Genomic DNA, 23,988 nt, shown 5'->3' on the forward strand with positions numbered 1-23,988 from the left:
AGAAAAGGGAACACTCTTGCACTGCTGGTGGGAATGTGAATTGGTGCAGCCACTATGGAAAACAGTATGGAGGTTCCTTAAAAAACTACAACTAGAACTACCATATAACCCAGCAATCCCACTACTGGGCATATACCCTGAGAAAACCATAATTCAAAAAGAGTCATGTACCAAAATGTCCATTGCAGCTCTATTTACAATAGCCAGGAGATGGAAACAACCTAAGTGTCCATCATCGGATGAATGTATAAAGAAGATGTGGCACATATATACAATGGAATATTACTCAGCCATAAAAAGAAACAAAATTGAGTTATTTGTAGTGAGGTGGATGGACCTAGAGTCTGTCATACAGACTGAAGTAAGTCAGAAAGAGAAAGACAAATACCGTATGCTAACACATATATATGGAATCTAAGGGAAAAAAAATGTCATGAAGAACCTAGGGGTAAGATGGGAATAAAGACACAGACCTACTAGAGAAGGGACTTGAGGATATAGGGAGGGGGAAGGGGAAGTTGTGACAAACTGAGAGAGTGGCATGGACATATATACACTACCAAACGTAAAATAGGTAGCTAGTGGGAAGCAGCCGCATAGCCGTATCAGTGTATAACTGATTCACTTTGTTATAAAGCAGAAACTAACACACCATTGTGAAGCAATTATACTCCAATAAAGATGTAAAAAATAAATAAATAAATAAAGTAGAGAGAACTCAGCGACAGTAAAAAAAAAAAAAAAAAGGCTCATAATATACAGTTTGAGGCACAGAGAAATGAGAAATACTCCTAAATGGTATTAAAATTTACATTTCCATGTCAATTTGTCTTAGTCCACTTTCTAAGAAAATTGTTTCAAGTCTAGGCTTGTTGAGCTTTGCTGAGATCTCAACTAGGCAAGTCACTTTCCATATCTAATATTTCTTAAAACAATATCTTATTGACTGCTGAGGGGCTTCATATTAAATGTCTTGAAGTTGAAAATGATACTGAACCTTAAGAACCTTAAAACTTTGTATTTGTATGTATGAATGTTGCCAGTCTTTGTCTTATCTTCCCAACCAAATCATAGGGAAAGGTGTTTTGTTTAACTTTATATCCCCGCAGTGTCTAACATAGTGTTACCCACACATAGTAGGTGCTGAAAAAATGTTGGTTTTTTAAATTGACCCCACCTGTTTTGAGCAAGGTCTTCATATTACCCATCCCAGTGCTTCATACAAATGCTGCCCCTCGTCTCATTTATCCCCTTACTTTGATCTCCCTATGATTTCCATAATGTCTCCTTCATTTTTTTCTTTAATCTCTCTCTGCCACCCCTCTGCCCTGCTCCTTCCAGCCCTAAGTGGGACATGAGACCTTATGCAGCATCCTCATCTTAGCATGTGCTGGCCTCTGTGTTTGGTGCTGGGGGAATGAAGAAGACTAAGCCGTGGTCCCACTCACAGGCTAGTAGGGGACAGAGATGAGTCTGAGATGAACAGACTAGTAGAACAGGGGACAGAGACTGTCATATATCAACAGTGATAATAAATGTGATAAATCCTGTAACTGAGACATGTACAAAGTGATATGATAGAAAGGAAGGTGAAGTAAACCAGTTCTGGCTGGGGTGGGCTGAGGAAAGCTTCTCAGCAGCAATGATGGATACAGTGTCAACAGCCCAGGAAAGAAGGGAAAGGGTTACAGGGTAGAGTAAATATATCTGCTCCAAGCTACCACAGTGTGAAAGGAAGAGCAAGAAGTTCAGTGTGTCCAGAATGAGGAGTCATGGGGTGAATGTTTAAAACTAGGCTGAGGACATAAGTGAGGTTTGCTTGTGCGGGGTACAGTGTGCCCTGCTAAGAGCTGGGACTATACTCTTTGCCAAGAGGGAGCCAGTGAAGGGACTTTTTAGAAAGAAAACCCTGGTAGAATTTATTCCTCTGCTCATTCACTAGCTCTCTCTCCTCTTTCTCCATCTCTCTGTCTCTCTCTCTCTCTGTGTCTCTCTCTCTCTCTGTGTCTCTCTCTCTGTCACACACACACACACACACACTCATTTAATAGATTCACTATTTCCTAACACATAAGTTTAATGTAAATTCCTATATCTGATTTCAAGGGCCTCACAATCTGGCCCTACTGTATTTATTCAACTTTGTTTCCTACTGCTCCCCTAAACCCATTTCCCCTCTGAGCTAACAATGAGCCCTTGTATATGTCATTTCCCTTGCCTGAGAGGAGACCACAGCCCATGTCTTCCCACAGAGACCTCACAGTGTATTCCATAGCTTTTGGAAATTTATATGGTCTTGTACAATTTTCTAATTGTTTTGTGTCCCCCTTCTCTCCCGTAGTAAACATAAACCCTCTGGGAGCTGGAGAGTAAGCTCCATAAGACCAAGAATCACAAAATTTTTACTCATCACTGTCCTCCAGTTCTTAGCTTATAGTAGATGTCCAATGAAGGTTGGTCCACTAAACACACATAATTGTAGTTAAGAACATTTTTGTTACAGCCACTATGGAGAGCAGTATGGAGGTTCCTTTAAAAACTAAAAATAGAACTACCATACGACCCAGCAATCCCACTACTGGGCATATACCCTGAGAAAACCGTAACTCAAAAAGAGTCATGTACTACAATGTTCATTGCAGCTCTATTTACAATAGCCAGGACATGGAAGCAACCTAGGTGTCCATCGACAGATGAATGGATAAAGAAGATGTGGCACATATATACAATCATTATTACTCAGCCATAAAAAGAAATGAAACTGAGCTATTTGTAGTGAGGTGGATGGACCTAGAACCTGTCATACAGAGTGAAGTAAGTCAGAAAGAGAAAAATACCATATGCTAACACATATATATGAAATCTAAAAAAAAAAAAAAAAAAAGGCTCTGAAGAACCTAGAGGCAGGACAGGAATAAAGACGTAGATGGAGGGAATGGACTTGAGGACAAGGGGAGGGGGAAGGGCAAGCTGGGACGAAGTCACAGAGTGGCACTGACTCTCTATTTTTACATTTGGTATTTTACACTACTAAATGTAAAATAGATAGCTAGTGGGAAGCAGCCACATAGCACAGGGAGATCAGCTCGGTGCTTTGTGACCACCTAGAGGGGTGGGATAGGGAGGGTGGGAGGGAGACACAAGAGGGAGGGGATATGGGGATATAAATATACATATAGCTGATTCACTTTGCTATAACAGCAGAAACTAACACAACAATGTAAAGCAACTATACTCCAATAAAGTTGTTAAAAAAAAAATCATGTGGGAGAACAGTATTTAATGGCATAAAGAGCTGTCTGCATATATTATCAAATCTAAATATTGTTGCATGATACAGTTTTGTTTAAGACAATTATATTTACATACACGGAAAGAAGAATATTTACCAAAAAAATTTTAATGGACAAAATAGACATTTATTCAAAGAAGATATACGAATCATCAAAAAACATATACAAATCACTAATAAGCACATAAAAAGATGCTGAACATCATTATTTAGGGAAATACAAATCAAAACTACAATGAGATACTACTTCATTCCCTCTAAGACAGGCAATAACACAATGACAAGAATGTGGAGAAACTGGAACCCTTATCCATTACTACTGGGAATGTAAAATGTCCGAGCCACTCTGGAAGATAGTTTGGCAAACTCTCAAAATGTTAAACAAAACAGACGGTGACCATGTAACACAGCAATTTCATTCCTAGGCATGTACTCAAAAGCACTGAAAACACGTCCACAAGAGAACTTGTATATGAATGTTCACAGCAGCATTATTCATAATAGCCAAAAAGTAGAACCCAAGTGTTCATTAACTGATAAATGTGTAGCCAAAATATCCCTAACATGAGATGTTATTCAGCCATAAAAATGAATGAAGTACTGGTATATGTTACAACGTAGATTACTGAAAACATTATGCTAAACGAAAGAAGTCTCACACAAAAGGCCACATATTGTAGATTCCATTTATATAAAATTTCCAAAAAAAATATTTTTTTTCCAGAATAGGCAAATCTACAAAGACAAAAAGTAGATCATGTTTACCTACAGTGAGTGAGAGTACGAGAAAAGGAAACATTCTAGTAAACAGGAAACTTCCTTTTGAACTGACTAAAATGTTCCAAATTAGATTTTGGAATAGTTGGCCAACTCTTAAATGAATTGTATACTTTAAGTGGGTAAAATTTTGTGGTATGTAAATTGTATCTCAATAAAGCTATTTAAAACAAGGCCTCAGAAATCAGCAATGCTGGAACTAAAAGGCAATGTGGCGGTGTCTTCAAAATTTTGAAAAGAAGTTATTTCCAACCAAGAGTCTATACACACTCAAATTTCCAATCAAGTGTGAGGGCAGAATAAATGTATGCTTAGTTATACAAGGAATCAAAAACATGTTCCTCCTATATATACTTTCTCATGGAGCTTCTAGAGAATATGCTCTGTAAAAGTTTACAAAGTAGATCTATAAAAGGAAAAAATGGTAGAAAAAACTGTTGATACAAAACAGAAGAATAACATAAGGAATGACCAATACAAAGGTAAAGAAGATACCACTGTGACAGCTATGTGATAGATCTAGAGAACAAACCCTTCTGATCAAAAAAATGCCAGGAGAGCTTTCTATAAGAAGATGAAATTAATTCAAGATGCATCTGTACATGATCAGAGGAAATTAAAACAATTGTCAAAAAAGCTTAGGGTTGAAATGGATATAAGCACCACCAAAGTTTAGAAGAAAATCTGGCTGAATAGATGACTTTGGACTGAGGAAACAATTCTTTAAATAAGTTATTAAAAGGACAAATAATAGAGAAAAAATAATACATTTAACTACATTTACCATTTTAACCATTTTTAAGTGTACAATACAGTGGCACTAAGTACATTTATTGTTGTGCAACCATCACTACTATCTATCTCCAGAACTTTCAGCCAAACTGAAACTTTGTACCCATTCAACAATAACTCCCCATGCCCTCCAATACTATATAATATTATATAGCAACTAAAAAGAACAAATTACATGCCACAAGATGGATGAATCTTAGATAGATATTACTGAGGAGAAGAGTCACAGCAACCACATACTATATATTAGTATTTCTAAAACTCAAAAACTAGCCAAGCCAAACAACTCTTTGCTTAGAAAAACATACGTTTAATGTAAAACTATTTTTTAGAGCATAGTAATGGTATACATAAAATTCTGGATAGCAGTTACCTGTGGCGTGAGAGGGAGAATGATCAGAAAATATATGATAAAAAAGTGGCTGCAGCAATACTAATAATCTTCTGGTTCTGAACTTGGGTGGTATTCATTTTATTGATATGCTTCCTAATGTATATGTGTGTTTTGTATATTCTCTTGTATCAAATGCTACCTTAATGTATAAAGACTGAATCAAAGCTTCCTATTAAACTTGTATACTGCACACTTCTTATGTTCCATTTCAAATCCCCTAAGTCTTACCTCTTACTCTAGCTGCTGCTGTTGCAAATGGTAACTAGTCATACACACAAATTTTGTCCAGTGTCAAACAGATGCTGCTGGCAGCACTTAGTTTCAGATTCCAGACACTTGCCTCTTGCCTGATGTAGGCTTCTGCTCTGCACTTACACAAGCAGAACTCTCTGTGGGGCTAGCAACCCCTGGAGCAATGGATAAGTCCCTCCTCTTTTCTTCCTCAAGGCAAATAGATGGTCCTGAGACACAAATCATTAAGCTTCTCAGTTGGTCCCACAGGATTGAGCAACCAGTGGCCAACTCATTCATTGATTCTTGTATGGATTCTCTATCCTTCCTTTTTTTATTCCCATATCCCCACTCCTGCTCCCTAGGATAACATTCTTAAATAAGCTACATTTGTAAATACACTATTTGGTGGTTGCATAAGGGAAACCCATAATAAGCTGCCATAGCATACTCCATAGCAATTGTTTATGTCAGCCCCCAGCTGAAATACCACGTATCTGACAGTCATAAATTCACAAGGACAAAGAGTGAGAAGGAAGACTATGCAAGGGACAAGGAACAGTAAAAGTTTAAAGTTGACAGACATGTAATAAGAGATGTAGTAGACTAGAAAAAATTAAAACCTAGGTTTATATGTACGTCGGAATCATAGAAAAGGGGAGTCTATAGGGGTAGGCATGATTGAGAATACACATATGCTCGTGTGTGTGTGTGTGTGTGTGTAGAGGCTGGGGTTTGGAGTGGGAGAGAGGCTAAAACAACAAAATGCAAGTGTGTTCTCATTCAGAACTCTGGAAAGGTTCAGATATTAGAGATAACTGGTACCACTGCAAGGGTGATGCTGAATGGGGCTAAAAATAGGAAGTTAGTTTGAAAGTCTTTAAAAATGAGCTAGATCCTTACTCTTACCCTATATAGTGAAGTAACATTCCCTTCCTCAAACCTTTCAAAGATTTTACTTTATAGAAAAGTTGGAAACACAGAATCTCAGGAGAAGTCAGAGACATTAGGCATAGCTAAAGGTAGGGGTGGGTGAGGTACACTGAAAATAGGAGGAATTAAGTGGGAGTATGCATATGGAATCATGAGAAGCCCAGCTACATACCTAGAACATCAGTAGCCAGATTTAAAAGCTATAGGCAGGGAAAACTGACTGACCCAAGAGAAACAATCTAGAGATAGCAGACATTTGGAAGTCACCAACTAAACACCGAGATCCCCGATTAATAACAAAATACATCTTCTAGTCCAAGAATCAACTGAGTGCATCTGTAAATCCGATGATTTATTCTCTCTCTCTAGATGAAGGTCTCTCAGGAATCTCAAAGTAACATGTGCAGGCTGAAACTATCACTCCCTCTTCAAAACTGTTGCCTCTTAAGTACTTAAGTACTAGGTCAGAAATCATCCTTAATTACTCTGTCTCCTCACCCAATATATTCCACAAGTTTTATATAAGACATAGATTCCCCCCACCCTCTCTTTTCAGGAAACAAAGGCTACAAGAGTCACAATCTCAGAATACGAAGATAAACTGAGCCAAGAACAAATTTTTGGTGACTCCCAAACCTGTGCTCTTTCTCCTATGTGTTATGTAAAGGCTTAAAATACAGCAAAAAGGTTTTACTGGTATTTTACACACTGAGGAACAGGAAGAGTCCTAGCATTAGAATGGCAGGCTCAATGGTGAAGTAGAATGTTGGAAGTGAAAGAAAGCAAAAATAGGCTGTGCCTATTTTTAAGAGAGGACAATCAATGGGATGCTGGGGAGAAAGAAAAAGCTCTGTGTGTACTTAAAAATCTTTCTGCCAGGGCTTCCCTGGTGGTGCAGTGGTTGAGAGTCCACCTGCCGATGCAGGGGACACGGGTTCGTGCCCCGGTCCAGGAAGATCCCACATGCCGCGGAGCGGATGGGCCCGTGAGCCATGGCCGCTAAGCCTGCATGTCCGGAGCCTGTGCTCCGCAGCGGGAGAGGCCACAGCAGTGAGAGGCCCGCGTACGGCAAAAAAAAAAATCTTTGTGCCACTTGGTTATTTCAATGAAATGACTTGACGTAGGTATCTGTCTCAGTTTTTCTAGGGGCTTCCCTTAGCTTAGCACATTGCTATTAAGATTGATGGCATACACAACGTCTTTGTTCTCTATATACAATGTACTCCTTATATATACATTAGATCACTGTCATATATTTGTTGCATACATATAAAAATTATTTGCACAAAGCATAGAAAATCCAATACAGACTTCTCATAAACACTGAATCCTCATAAAATCAGATGAGAGACATATAGATTTTCAATTTTCCTCCTTAATACAGGTTCACATCAATGTGTACCCACAACCACCTACTGCAAGCCATCATCTCTTGCCAGAACTGCTAGTCTTCCTGTATCCAATCCAGTGCCTCTCCAAATCATTCTCCATAAAGCAACCATAGAGATTCTTTTGAAATATCAGTCAGTCCCCTGCTTAAAAGCATTAAATAACTTCTCATTGCCCTTAAGAGGAAGTCCAGCATCTCCAATACGGCTAACAAAGCCCCACATGAATTAGCCTATGTCTATTTGTCTTTCTAGAGTCGACTCTCATCATTTCTCTCTTCTTACATTCTTTTAATTCTTTATTCGTGCCATGCTCTCTAGAGAGAGCTCTCTTTTTGCTCCTGGACCATCATAGAGATTGCTCCTCTGCCTGTAAAACCTCACCCTCCTCTTCAAAGGGTTCACCCTTACTCTTCACGCAGATAACAGTTTAAAAGATTCTTTTTCTGAAAAACATTTCTGATGCATCTGGCCCCATATCCAATTCTTTAAATACAGTATTAGCATAAAAAATTTAAAAGTCCTCCTCTATGTTTCCATGGTATCTTATATTTCTCCAATCATATCATTTATCACATTTATCTCACAAAGTATTGAATCTCCAGTTTCCGCCACACGACCTGGCACAAAGTACTTGTTAAATAAACAAATGATCTGGCAGAACTAGAAGTTGTATCTGTCTTAATTTATTTCTTTATTTTTCTCTCAAGAATGATCTGACCTTCAGGAATGGAGTTACATGCAAATAATGCTCCAGTAAAAAAGCCACTAATTTTTAAAACAAAGGACAAACTACGTAAAAACACACAAATATTATTTAGGATAACCAACATAGTATATATTAAAGTGAAAAAATTTGGAAGAGACTTTTGAAATAACTATATAATACTTTTTTTTTTGCGGTACGCGGGCCTCTCACTGTTGTGGCCTCTCCCGTTGTGGAGCACAGGCTCCGGACGCGCAGGCTCAGCGGCCATGGCTCACAGGCCCAGCCACTCCGAGGCATGTGGGATCCTCCCAGACCATGGCACGAACCCGTGTCCCCTGCATCGGCAGGCGGACTCTCAACCACTGCACCACCAGGGAAGCCCTATAATACTTAATGTTTTAAATTTATACTAAAATATGAGTATTATTTCATACTACTAATTTGCTATTGTTATATGAACTGCTAATCACATATAACTGCTTACATTAATAACCAAGTTCTGTATTTTTTCATTAGGGTAAACAAAATACATTCTAAGACATGATCAAATTCCATGAGATTTATCTGGCTGTAACATATGAGAAATTACTCCAAGCTGTTTTATGTGACACCAAGTCATATTGGTTCTAAGAGAACCTTGAAGTCCATTTGCCTTTATAAATCATGTTAAATATGATAATTACTTAAAAAACCCTAGTAATAAATTATTTGACTTATCCTTCAAAAAAAGTATTTATTTTTGTTCTCATTGTTGCATTTTATAATACAGTGTCTCAGATGGTAAGCGGTCATTTGCCCAGATCAAGAGGAAAAGTTGAATTTAAACAAAAATAACACTTTAGACAGTGAGTTTTCAGTTGCATTAAGAATAGAAATCAGGATCCACACATGCTACATAGTCAACTCTTAGAGGATAGGTTTATCCCAGTACTCAAATATGTGGTTATCAATATAGCCAAAGTCCTAAAAACTGGTGTCATAACCCACGAGTTTTAATGAGACTTATTCTAGTTCCTTAATGCCCTGGGATTAGCATGATAGTACAGCAGACCCCATTTAATTATAAAACGTACCATATACTTGGACAATGTGCAAATTCATTATGTACTCGTCGACAATAAATTCTGATAATACTCTTTTTGCCCCCTAAATAACAAGTTTCCAAAGGCATATTTTCCCAATATAGGGTGGTATATTTTATTCTTCACACAATCTTCTCTACAACTATTCAGAGAGCTTTTTCCATCTAGGAACGAATGTATCTTTGAAACCAGGGCAGTCTTTTTAGTTATTCACATTAAGTGTCACTTCAGCAGCCTCTATTTACCATCTCTGCTTCATGATATGTAATTATAGGCTCTGTACTTTTTTCAAATCATATTTTGATACAAAGACATCTGTTTCCAGTTTATACCCTCTTACCAAAAAGCAACTGCCCACTCAACATTGATGAAAGTTTTATCTCTCACTTGAGGAATATTTGCACTGGCTAAAAATAGTTTTATATTTGCGTTTCCTTGTTTTTATACAGACTACGTCAATTCTTAGTCTTATATCACCAGCAAATTGGATGTTCCACTCTTTCATTTAAGAGTCACTTATTAGGAGTGTTCCATAGGGAAGGTCCAAAAGACTCCACTTAGTAGATACAAGCTAATGATTTCATGACTGATTTGATTTTCTGAGTATCTATTGTTCTATCCTCTCTATCTTCTCACCAATTTTCTCTAAAATATGCCTAAAATAAACTCACCAATACAACAAACACAAGCTGGGAGGCTCTCTTGTTAAGACTGCTAGCTGGCCTTTTCCTGATAACATTACTTCAATGCCACATATCTTTCTTTATTGTACACAAAGGAAAAGAATCAAGTTGATGTGATCAATTTCTCTGTGAGGCAGGGTCTCAAAAATGAGCTTATACACACATCTTTACAAAATTAGTTTGTCATTCCATGAGTGCCTAAAATCACCTTAACTGCTTGAGCCCAGACTAATCTTAAACCAATATATCAGACTATTCCAACTGATATATAAAAAACAGAAGCCCATATAGATCTCTTCAGGCATCCAAAATTGAAAGCAGTACAAAGAAACATAACTGGGAATTCCCTAGCAGTCCAGTGGGTAGGACATGGCACTTTCACTGCAGTGGCCCAAGTTCAATCCTTGGCCGGGGAACTAAGATCCTGCAAGCTGCGCGAGTGGCCAAGAAAAAAACAAAAACAAAAACTAGGAATTAGGAAAGTTATAACCATTAAATTGCTTCGGGAAATGCAACAAGTACAGTTCCTTTTTTTACCCAAATCAAGAAAATGAGTTCCTTAAGTTAGGGATCTCTAATGACCAGGGTGAGAATACTGCCAATAGATTGAAATAAAAAAGGTACACAGGTCACCAGATTAATGATCTAAATTTGTTCTTGGGTAAAATCTAACATGCACATATAATGGTGATTTTCATCATCAGCCAACTGTCACTGTTAAGAAAACAAAACGCATGCACTATAAAGACAGCCAGTAGTTCAATTTGCTGGCGTTAAAGATAAGTACAGTTGAGGTTGGATACTTGGGCTGTGACGGCTCTTGCAGGTTAAAATAGTGAACCTAGACTTCTTGTAATAAGCAATAAAGAGTTATAAAAAAAAAGTTATGGAGCAGAGAAGTGACAATATATATTAGAAAGACATAGTAACTCAAAATGGAAAACTTGATCAATGAAGTTATACTTTAATTTTAAATGACTGATCATCCTAATCTTATATTTTACCAGGACACTAAGAAGCTCAATTCTCTTGATGTTTAAAATGTACACAGCAGACTCTAGACACTAAACAATGCTCGTTTGCTCATTTAAAGTACAATCTTTATAAAACAGTAAGTGTAAAGGAAAAGGAGCTTTATTTACAAACCCCCCAAATTACTTATATTTGTTACTTTCAAATTTTACTTAAGAATTCTTCATTGAAAATGGTAAAAGATAAGCTTTGGGTATCACACTCATCAAGAAAAGGTATCGGACAGTTTGATGTAAATCAAACTACTCAATTATTACTTACCAATAAGACTTCTCCATGGAAAGAAGCAGAATACCCATTACTTTTGCAAAAGACATTTAAAACGCAAGAAGGGTCTCAGAAATTAAAACATATGCACTCATTTTTAATTATCCTGGGGAAACTTTTTTTACACTGTACAACCACTTTACTAGAGGCAATCTTAGATAATTTACTGTACTGTTAACTCAAACCTTTTTAACTTATTACACCATTTACAAAAACTTTAAGAAATTTAAAGAGAAAAAGGCCCGATTTACTGCATACTTTTAAAGCCACAGAAGTATTAATAAGAATTCTAGTTATTTCTTCTTTACGTCCTTGAAAACTTAAACCAAACATACTTACTGTTGGTTTTTTTCATTTAGAGTGTTCATTCCCTGGAGATCAGAAAGAGGTGTTCTGGGATTTTTCCGAGTTATACCTAGCATAGAGAAATCAAAAACTTTCAATCAATGCTAAGATAAATTAAACATCAAATAATTTTTCTAGGAACAAGTGAAATTAATATACTTCAATAGTAAATATTTGCTAGACACCCAGGTGGCTAACAGGCACATAAAAAGATGCTCAACATCGCTAATCACTGGGGAAATGCAAATCAAAACCAAAATGAGATATCACCTCACACCGGTCAGAATGGCTATCATCAAAAAACACAAATAACAAATGCTGGCGAGGATGTGGAGAAAAGGGAGTGCTCATACACTATTGGTGGGAATGTAAATTGGTACAGCCACTGTGGAAAACAGTATGAAAGTTTCTCAAAAAACTAAAAATGGAACTACCATATGATCCAGCAATTCCACTCCTGGGTACACATCTGGAAAAAATGAAAACACTAATTTGAAAAGATACATGCACTCCAATGTTCATAGCAGCTCTGTTTATAATAGCTAAGACATGGAAGCAACCCACATGCCCATCAGCCAACACTTGCCTTAAGAAGATGTGATATATATATACAATGGCATATTACTCAGACATAAAAAAAAAAAAAGAAATACTGCCATTTGTAGCAATGTGGAAGGACCTAGAGAATATTATGCTTAGTGAAGTAAGTCAGACAGAGAAAGACAAATAGTATATATGACTTATATGTGGAATCTAAAAAAAATACAAATGAATGTATATGCAAAACAGCAACAGGCTCACAGATACAGAAAACCAACATGTGGTTACCAAAGAGGAGAGGGAAGCAGGGAGGAACAAAATAGGGGTATGGGATTAACAGATAGACACTACTATATTTAAAATAGTAAAAATATCTTTATTTGAGATAACAATCTTGTATGTGGAAAATACTAAGTAATTCACAAAAAATTAGGACTATTAAACAAGTTTAGCAAAATTACAAGATATAAGATCAATATTCAAAAATCAACTTAGCAATAAACAATTGGAAAATGAAATTAAGAAAACAATTCCATTAATAATAGCAATAAAATAATATAAAAGGAATAAATTGAACAAAAAATATAAAATGTCTACTGAAAAACTATAAAGCATCATAAAAAGCAATTAAAGAAAACCTAAATAAATGGAAAGCCATCCATGCTCATGGACTGGAAAACTTAATATTGTTAAGATGGCAGTGTTCCCCAAATTCATCTACAGATCAATGCAATCTCTATTAAAATTCCAGCTGCCTTTTTTTTTTTTTACTGAAATGAATAAGCTGATCCTAAAATTAATATGGAAATGCAAAGGAACCAGAATAGCCATGTTGAAAAAAGAGAACATGGTTGGAAGACTCATACTTCCTGAATTAAAAACTTACTACAAAGATAAAGTAACTGAGACAGTATGGCACCAGCATAAAGATAGACAAATAGATCAATGGAAAGGAACTGAAAGTGCAGAAATACATTTATGATCAACTAAATTTTGACAAAGGTGCCAAGACAATTCAATGGGAAAAGAATAAGCTTTTCAACAAAAACTGGGAAAACTATATGTCCACATGGAAAAGAATGAAGTTGGATCAAAGACCAAAATACAAATGCTAAAAGTATAAAACTCTTAAAACATAGGAGTAAATATTCCTGACATTGGATTAGGCAATGGTTACTTAGAGATGAAACCAAAGGCACAAGCAACCAGAGAGAAAGACTGATAAACTAGACATCACCAAAATCTAATACATTTGTGCTTCAAAGGACACTATATCAAGAAAGTGAAAAGACAACCCACAAAATGGTATCAACAGAAAATGGCCAGTCAAATATCTGATAAGAAGCTTGAATCCAGAGTATAAAAAGAACTTTTGCAACTGAATAGTACAAAAGATAACCCAATTTTAAAATGAACAGAGTATGAATAGATATTTTTCCAAAGACAACACACAAATGGCTAATAAGCACATAAAAAGATGCTCAACATCATTAGTCATCAGAGAAATGAAATCAAAACTACAATGAGATTGCACTTCACACCCCCTAGCATGACTATAATAAAAAAGGAAGATAGTAAGTGTTGGCAAGGACATGTAAAAATTGGAAACTTGCATACACTGCTGAATGTGAAATGATAGTCACTTTGTGAAACAGTCTAGCAGTTCAAGAAAAAATTAAACAGAGTTACCATATGACCCAGAAATTCCACTACTAAGTATATACCCAACAGAACTTAAGACATACATCTATACCCACATAAAAACTGTTACTGGAAAATATATGTCTTGGGATCAACAAATTCAGTTAGAACTTTGAACAACTTTATTTTCTTACATATTTGAATGCATTGTTTTTGCTTCATTTATTCAGTTCCTAAGTCATAGACACCAAATATCCTTATGACAAATTATCATTTTCTATTCTCCATATGAATTCTTTTCTTCTGCATATTGAAATATAATCACTTCAGGCCTTTCCTTAATATTAGTAATGCAATTTTCAGATATGTTTCCTCTATTGAGATCACATAGGTGTTGATTTATGCCTCTACTTGTTTTAGTAGTTCAAAATCTATTTCAACATCATTCTGATATTTCATAGTCTTAAATTTGTGCTACTGCTTTATTGGATTCATGTTCTTAAATTCTTCTTAAACTGTAAAGTGCTCACCGGGAATTTTCTTCTCGTTTTTGGAGTATCTTCCTTGCCAACACAACAGGGTGTTTCTTTTATGCACGTTATTTCCCTTTGTGTAATGATTTTTTAAACATTAATTATTAAATATTTTAAAGGAATAATATACTGAACACTTGCAACTGACCACTGAGATTAGAGAATGAGGTCCTGTGCACCTTTCTTCTTGATCCCATTTCAACAGCATCAGATCCCAACATTGCCCACTTGTTGGAATTAGCATAAAAGGACTTTAAAATTGCTATCATAATGTTCAATGACTTAAAGTATAAGACAGTCTTATGACCTAACAGAAAAATCTCAGGAGAGAAATGGAAACTGTAAAAAGAATCCAAATGGATATTCTGGAACTGAAAACTCAAATTTTCTGAAATGAAAAATTCATTCTATGGTTTTACAAGGCGACTTGAAACAGCATAATGAACTTGATATCAGATAAATAAAAATTATCCAATATGAAGAACAGGAAGAACAAAGATAGAAGAAAAATCCACAGAATATGAGGAATCTGAGACAATATCAAATATTCTAAGAGCATGTAATTGGGGTCTCAGAAGAAAAAGAGAAATTGCAGCAGAAAAAGATTTCTGAAAAAATACTGACCAAAAATTTCCTAAATTTGATGAAAAATAATGAAGCACAGATCCAAAAGGTATAGCAAATACCAAACAGCATAAATATAAATATAAATGATATCTAGGGACATCACAGTCAAACTGCTGAAAATGAAAAAATAAAGAGAAAATCTTGAAGCAGCCAGATGAAAAAAGGTACGTTAGATATGAAAGAATGACAACAGAATGACATCTGAGTTTAACATCACAAATAATGTAGGACAAAAGAAAATGGAACATCTTTAAAGCACCAAAAGTTTGATAGTTCCTAATGATGTTAAACATATGTCTACTTTATGACACAGTAAACTCCATCATAACTTTTACCCAAGGAATGAAAATTTATATACACAAAATGAATTGAACAAGAATGTTTATAGCAGGGTTCCTCACAATTGCTCAAGACAGTACAAACCTTATATCCATCAAGAAATAAATGATAAACACAAAGTTGTATACACAATTGTATATACATTTACAATGGAATACAACTCAGCAACAACTTACTGATATAGGGAACAACATAAATGAATACATATATAATTACGTTACATAACAGAATCAGAACACAAAAGAATACTGTATGATTCCATTTCTGTTTTAGAAAAGGCAAAATTAATTTATAGTAACAGACATCTTAAGAGGAATTGTCTAAAGGGGGTGCGAAAATGTACGAGAGTAAGAATAAACTTTCTGATACAACTTTATTCGAATATTTTATATTTTTGTGGTCATATCTTTTTGTGTTCATATGCTTTAGGTTTGTCTCTTATAAACATCTTACAGCTGAATTTTATTTTAATTGCATAATCTTTTTAAAAACTGTTTAGTTGGGTTTGTTTTAATTTATTGGTATTACTGATATATCTGGAATTTTTTCTGCCTTATTTTATGTTTTGTATCTACCCTAATTATTGTATGCTTTTACCCAGACTTCTACTGAACTATTTTCTTTATATTCTGATTTCTTTGCTTTGTTTTGGAAGTTATATACACTCTCCTCTTTGATTATTCTTGAATTTTTAACATATTCATGAATTCTAAACTAAATTAATTCTCTAGTCTCTTTTTCTAAAGAGTATGAGAACCTTTAAATCTCTGATACAAGTCATCCCCTTCCTATCACAGCTATTGTTACCCAGTATTTATTTTCACCTTATTTTCTTCCCATTAATCAAGCAAATTAGGCATTAAGTTTTATAAAATAATAACTTGTATTTACAAGTTTCTCAAAACGTCCTAGTGAGTTCAGCTTCTGTCTTTCTCAACTAAATCTTTTTAAAATTCTATTGATGAAGATCTGCTCAAATTACTATCTAGTTTTATTTACTGCTATTGTTCACCTTTGCCTGACATAGCTTTCTCCATCCTTTTATTTTTATCATTTTAAGAATCTAGATATCATTTAATTAAGCTTTTTGAAAAATTCATTTTGAGATTTGAATTGGTGACGTTAATCTATTTTTATTAATTTAAATCATAGTACTTGTTTCTTGTATTTTGTTTCACTTTTATTTCACTCTTCAAATCCATATTCCCCCTTGTTAGTTTTCATTTGATAGATAAAGGTTTCTCGTGCTACTTTAGAAGACAGAGATTCAGGGAATTCCCTGGTGATCCAGTGGTTAGGACTCTGTGCTTTCGCTGCCGAACACATGGGTTCAATCCCTCGTTGGGGAATAAAGTCCCACAAGCCACTTGCAGCAGACAAAAAAAAAAAAAAAGAATCAATTTTTGTTATTGTGGTTGTCTGTAAGGCAGACATTCATGTTTGTTTATCCACATTGATTTCCTAAATTTGATAAATAGCCTTATTCTATCAACTCAATAGAAATAGCTCCCTGACTTTCCTGCAGGCTTCCCCAAAATACATATTGGCATATCCTGTATTTGTTTCTGTCTGCCATTTTCAAACAAGAATTCTGATCACGTGACATTTTTTTAAGAATATTTTAAATTATTTTAATGCAAATCTCTGCAGTGGGTAGTAGATAAGGGCTTTAGCATTCATTATTACATTTGAGCCTCATATTGCCCCTGTGCAGTGGGGACTACGTTTCAGAGAAGGAAATTGAGGCTCTGAGAAACAACATCTTCCACACACAGGAATACAGGGGCTAAGTAGCAGAGCCAGAATTTGTACCTGGCACTGCCTGACTCCAAATGCCAGGCTGTTTCTCCTCTCTCTTTTGAGAGTAACATGGAGGTCCCCACGTCAGAATCTTTGTGCCCTGCCACAGCCCTGGCAAAAAGCAAAAGATGGTCAGGTCTTCCTGGCACTTCCCCAAGATCAGGCAAGCTGGCTAGTTCCCACTCTGGTCCCGAGGAGGCCCTGATGAGTAAGGTGTGGACACTTCCTGGGGTTCCCATAACGTATTTTTATTTTTGGTATGCTTAATTCCATGAAAAATAGTCTCTTCTAGATATCTATCTATGACTTATGTCAGGCTTCATGATATGCAATTAATTTTTTAAATTGAGGTAAAATTTACATATTGTAGAACATACTCATTATAAGCATATAGTTAGTTAAGTTTAGACAAAACTGCCACCAAAAGAAGATATAGAATATTTCCGGGGACTTCCCTGGCGGTCCAGTGGTTAAGACTCTGCACTTCCACTGCAGAGGGCATGGGTTCGATCCCTGGTGGGGGAACTAAGATCCGGCATGCCGTGTGGCATGGCCAAAAAAGGAAAAGAAAAATTTCCATCATCTCCCAAAGTTCCCTCACACCCTTTCTTCGACAATCCCCCACACACCCTCCTGGGCCAAGGCAACCACTAACCTGCTGTCCATATCGACTGGTTTGCATTTTCTGGAATTTGATATAAGTGGAATAAAACAGTATGTTCTCTTTTGTGTAAGGTTTCACTCAACATTACATTTTAGAGTTTGATCTATAAAAAGTCTTCATGTGAACATATGTGTTCACTTCTTACGTGGAGAGAACATATGGAAAGCATATGCTTACCTTTATAAAAAACTGACACTGTTTTCCAAAATAACTGCACTATATTTTAGATTGCCAGCAGAGTGTATAAGCATTCCAGCTGCTCCACTCATCATCAGTACTGTCAACTTCTTAAATTTTAGCCATGACACAGAGTGTTAATGTGACTTCACTGTGATTATAATTTGCATTCCCTAATGACTTATAAAGCTGGTAATCTTTAATGTGTCTATAGATGATTCATATATCTTCTTTTCTAAGTGTATGCTTAAACCTCTTGACCATTTTTTTTTTAACCAGAAAGTAACATTTTTTTTTTTTTTGGCTGCACCGCGTGGCATGTGGGATCTTCCCCAAACAGGGATCAAACCTGCGCCCCCCGCGGTGGAAGCACAGAGTCTTAACCACTGGACTGCCAGGGAAGTCCCCTCTTGACCATTTTTAACTCAACTGTTTCTCTTATTATTGCAGGAGGTTTTTTTAAAATATTTTATTTTGAAGTCCATTATCGGTTATGTATCATAAATTATTATGAATATTGTTTCCCAGGCTGTGATATGTTTTATGTTTTTTTTTTAACAATATCTTTTTTAAAGTAGAAGTTTTCAATTTTGGTGAACTCTAATTTCTCAATTTTTTCCTTTTATAGTTCATGCTCTTATGTCCCATCTAATAAATTTTGTCCCAAGACTGCAAAGATTTTCTCTCAGGTTTTCTTCTATCAATTTAATAGTTTTGTTCTTTGCAAAGAGCTGTATGACCCATTTCAAGTTAATTTTTATGTATAATATAAGGTAAGGGTCAAAGTTCTCTTGTACATATGGATATCCAGGTTGTTCCAGTGCTGTTTTTTTTTTTTTTAAAGACTATATATACCCCCACTGAATTATCTGAGGGCCTTTGGGGAAAATCAATTGACAATATATGTATAGATCTTTTCCTGGACTTTGTTTTTTGTTTTTTTCTACAGAAAAGGATTTTATTCAATTTTTCTAAAATTATTAAAATTATTTTATTGGAGTATAGTAGCTTTACAATGTTGTGTTAGCTTCTACTGTACAGCAAAGTGAATCAGCTATACATACACATACTTGCCCTCTTTTTTGGATTTCCTTCCCATTTAGGTCACCACAGAGCATTGAGTACAGTTCCCTGTGCTATACAGTAGGTTTCTATTGCTCTCTTGCTTACACTAAGAGAACAATGTCATGATTATTTTAATCTTAAAATCATATAGTGTAAGATCTCCAGCTTCATTATTCTTCTTCACAATTGTTTTGGTCATTCTAGATATTCTACATTTCTATATAAATTTTAGTTATCAGCATATGAATTGCTACCCCAAAATCTGCTTCGATATTCACTGGGACCTCATTCAATCCACAGATCCATCTGGGGGAGAACTGACATCTTAGAAATACAAAAATATGTATCTCTCTTCACTTATTTAGGCATTTTTCAATTTCTCTCAGTTGTATACTGGTCTAACAGTATTTTGTTAAATTTATCCCTAAATATTTCATGTTTTGGTATGCTATATTATAATCCATTGCATATCAAATCACTCCAAAACCTAGCACTTTAAAATAACACGTAATATCACAGACTTTGTAGAGGAACAGGTTTCAAGAGCTGCTTAGCTGGGTGGTTCTGACAGGGTCTCTCATGAGTTGTATTCAAGCTGTCAGCCAACGCTGTGGTCATTTCAAAGCTAGAACTGAACTGAAGGACCTGTCTCTAAGGTCACTCATGTGACCTTAGAGGCAAGCCTCAAAGTTCTCCACTGCCTTTGACTAGAGGCTTCAGTGGGATTCTCAGTAGGGCTACTCACGACAGCAGCTTGATCCTCCAAGAGACAGTGATCCGAGAGAGAGTTAGCAAGTGAGAAAGTACCTAAGATGGAAACTAGTCTTTTTTAACAATTTTGGTAGTGATGTACTATTACTTCTGCTATGTCCTATAGGTCACATAGACCAACACTGGTAAAATGTGGGAGAAGACTACACAAGGTTGTAAATACCAGAAGATGGGGATAAATGGGGAATAACTACTGTAGCTGACTGTCACAGATATATAAATGGACTTTATAAGTTTCATTTTCCAAGTGTTCATGGCTAGAATATTACAATTTAATTTTCTATATTTAGCTGGTATACTGTGAGACTGTTAAATTCACTTTTAATATTAAAGAAGCATTTTTTAAACCCATTAGTACTTTCTATATAGATGATCATGTTGTCTACATCTTCCTTTTCAATCTATGTACCTATTTCTTTTTGCTGCCTTATTGCACAATGACCTTTAGTACAATGTTAAATCTGAGAGGCAAAATCAGATATCTTTCCCTTGTTCTTAATGTCAGGGAAGAAGTACTCAGTCTTTCACCATTACATATGAAGTCTGCTGTAGAATTTTCATGTGTATTCTTTATAAAGTTGAGGAAGTTGCCTTCTATTCCTAGGCTGCTAAAAGTTTTAAAATAGGAATGGGCATAGAATTATGACAAATTCTTTATATCCATCTACTAAGACGATATATGGTTTTTCTTTTTTAGATGATTAATATCTATATTATAAATTATGACTCTATATATACATATATATAATACATTATATTGATTGATTTTCTATATCAAACTAATCTTTCATTCCTGAATTTCCACTTGGTCTTCATGTATTATTCTTTAAATATATTGCTGAATTCAGGCTGCTCTTATTTTGTTAAGGACTTTTACATCTCTCACTGTGAGGAACATTAGACTGTAATTATCTTGTAATGCTATCTAATTTTGGTTTTAGAGTAATAATACTGGTTTAATGATATGATTTGTATAGTACTACTTGCTCCTCTGTTTTCTGAAAGAGTTGAGGAGAACTGGTATAATTGCTTTCTTAAACATTCCTTAAGGACTTCCCTGGTGGTGCAGTGGTTAAGAATCCGCCTGCCAATGCAGGGGACATGGGTTCAATCCCTGATACGGGAAAATCCCACATGCCATGGAGCAACTAAGCCCATGAGCCACAACTACTGAGGCCACAAACCACAACTACTGAAGCACGCGCACTCTAGGGCCCGCGTGGAACAACTACTGACCCCACGTGCTACAGCGACTGAAGCCTGTGCGCCTAGAGCCCAGGTTCCGCAACAAGAGAAGACACCACAATGAGAGGCCCATGCACCATAACAAAGAGTAGCCCCCGCTTGCCGAAACTAGAGAAAGCCTGCGCACAGTAGCCAAAAATTAAAAAAACAAAAATGAAAACATTTCTTAAATAAAATTGACTACTGAAGCTATATACACCTGGACTTTTTTGTTTTCATGTGTGGGAAGATTTTACTTATGAATCCAATCATTGATACAGGACTAAACAGATAAAGAGATTCTTTATTTTTCCTTGGGTCAATTTTGATAACTGTTGACATTCAAGGAATCTGTCTATTTCATCTAAGTTGTTGAATATATTGGCATAAATGTTCACAATCTTTCCTCAAACTTTTGATGTCTATACCATATGTAACTGTGTCCACCTGTTCATTTCAGATAACAGTATTTGTGTCTTCTCTCATATTTCTGGATCAGAATGGCCAGAACTACACTATCCAATACAGCAGCCACTAGCTATACATGGCCATTCAAATTTAAACTGATTTAATTAAAACTTCAGTTTTAAAATTTTAAAAAAATTTCAGGTGTTTAACAACCACCTGTGGCTAGTGGCTACAGTTTTGAACAGCATAGTTGGAGAACATTTCCATACTCACAGAAAGTTCTATTGAATGGTGCTGGACTCAAGCTTTATTAATTTCATTGCTTTTTTCAAAATACCAGCTTTTGGACGCTGCGCTATTCTCAGCGCGACACACTGCAGAAGCGGCTGTGGGGCGGGCCTGCCACTGGTGGCAGATGCAGCCCATGGCCACCATGGCCATGGCCTTCCACACAAACTTCAACTATGTGTGGCTGTGCATGTGCTGCCAGGGCGCGCGCCGCGCACCGTCCTGACCAAGGTGCTGTGCGACCAGGAGCTCAGCGGGCCGGTGTACATCTCTGCCTTCTACTTCGGTAAAAGTATTCTCCAGGAAAAGGATGACATATTTTTGAAACTGAGACAGAAATTCTGGAATACCTATAAGAGTAGTCTGATGTACTGGCCTTTTGTATAGCACCAGAGTGCAGACAGCAGGAGCAAGAAGAACTACAATCCTGCAGCCTGCGGAACAAAAACCACATTCACAGAAAGACACACAAGACGGAAAGGCAGAGGGCTATGTACCAGATGAAGGAACAAGATAAAACCCCAGAAAAACAACTAAATGACATGGAGATAGGCAACCTTCCAGAAAAAGAATTCAGAATAATGATAGTGAAGATGATCCAGGACCTCAGAAAAATAATGGACGCAAAGATCGAGAAGATGCAAGACATGTTTAACAAAGACCTAGAAGAATTAAAGAACAAAGAGAGATGAACAATACAATAACTGAAATGAAAACTACATAGAAGGAATCAATAGCAGAAAAATTGAGGCAGAAGAACGGATAAGTGACCTGAAAGACAGAATGGTGGAATTCACTGCTGTGGAACAGAATAAAGAAAAAAGAATGAAAAGAAATGAAGACAGCCTAAGAGACCTCTGGGACAACATCAAACGCAACAACATTCACATTATAGGGGTCCCAGAAGGAGAAGACAGAGAGAAAGGACCCGAGAAAATATCTGAAGAGATTATAGTCGAAAACTTCCCTAACCTGGGAAAGTAAAGAGCCAACCAAGTCCAGGAAGCACAGAGAGTCCCAGGCAGGATAAACCCAAGGAGAAACATGCTGAGACACATAGTAATCAAATTGGCAAAAATTAAAGACAAAGAAAAATTATTGAAAGCAACAAGGGAAAAAAGACAAATAACATACAAGGGAACTCCTATAAGGTTACAGCTGAGTTCTCAGCAGAAACTCTACAAGCCAGAAGGGAGTGGCATGACATATTTAAAGTGATGAAAGGGAAGAACCTACGACCAAGATTACTCTACCCGGAAAGGGTCTCATTCAGATTCAGTGGAGAAATCAAAAGCTTTACAGACAAGCAAAAGCTAAGAGAATTCAGCACCACCAAACCAGCTCTACAACAAATGCTAAAGGAACTTCTCTAAGTAGGAAGCACAAGAGAAGAAAAGGACCTACAAAAATAAACCCAAAACAATTAAGAAAATGGTCATAGGAACATACATATTGATAATTACCTTAAACGTGAATGGATTAAATGCTCCAACCAAAAGACACAGGCTTGCTGAATGGATACAAAAACAAGACCCATATATATGCTGTCTACAAGAGACCCACTTCTGACCTAGGGACACATACAGACTGAAAGTGAGGGAATGGAAAAAGATACTCCATGAAAATGGAAATCAAAAGAAAGCTGGAGTGGCAATACTCATATCAGATAAAATAGACTTTAAAATAAAGAATGTTACAAGAGACAAGGAAGGACACTACATAATAATCAAGGGATCAATCCAAGAAGAAGATATAACAATTATAAATATATATGTACCCAATATAGGAGCACCTCAATACATAAGGCAACTGCTAACAGCTATAAAAGAGGAAATCGACAGTAACACAATAACAGTGGGGACCTTTAACGCCTCACTTACACCAATGGACAGATCATCCAAAATGAAAATAAATAAGGAAACAGAAGCTTTAAATGACACAGTAAACCAGAGAGATTTAATTGATATTTATAGGACATTCCATCCA

General features: G+C 36.1%; 1 protein-coding gene across 2 annotated transcripts in view; it reads right to left on the bottom strand.

Annotated features, from left to right (window-relative positions):
- The window catches only part of MYO9A (myosin IXA), a gene marked incomplete at its 5' end in the record, with an annotated part of 231,895 nt that overhangs the window by 111,496 nt on the left and 96,411 nt on the right, over positions 1 to 23,988 (bottom strand). For both annotated transcript variants that reach the window (XM_079698961.1, XM_079698962.1), the window contains one exon: positions 11,920 to 11,995. In XM_079698961.1, the coding sequence (XP_079555087.1) occupies positions 11,920 to 11,995 (76 nt within the window). The remainder of the gene's footprint in view (positions 1 to 11,919; positions 11,996 to 23,988) is intronic.

The sequence above is a fragment of the Hyperoodon ampullatus genome (assembly GCF_949752795.1).
Source record: "Hyperoodon ampullatus genome assembly, chromosome: 3".
In the NCBI taxonomy this organism is placed as follows: Eukaryota; Metazoa; Chordata; class Mammalia; order Artiodactyla; family Ziphiidae; genus Hyperoodon; species Hyperoodon ampullatus.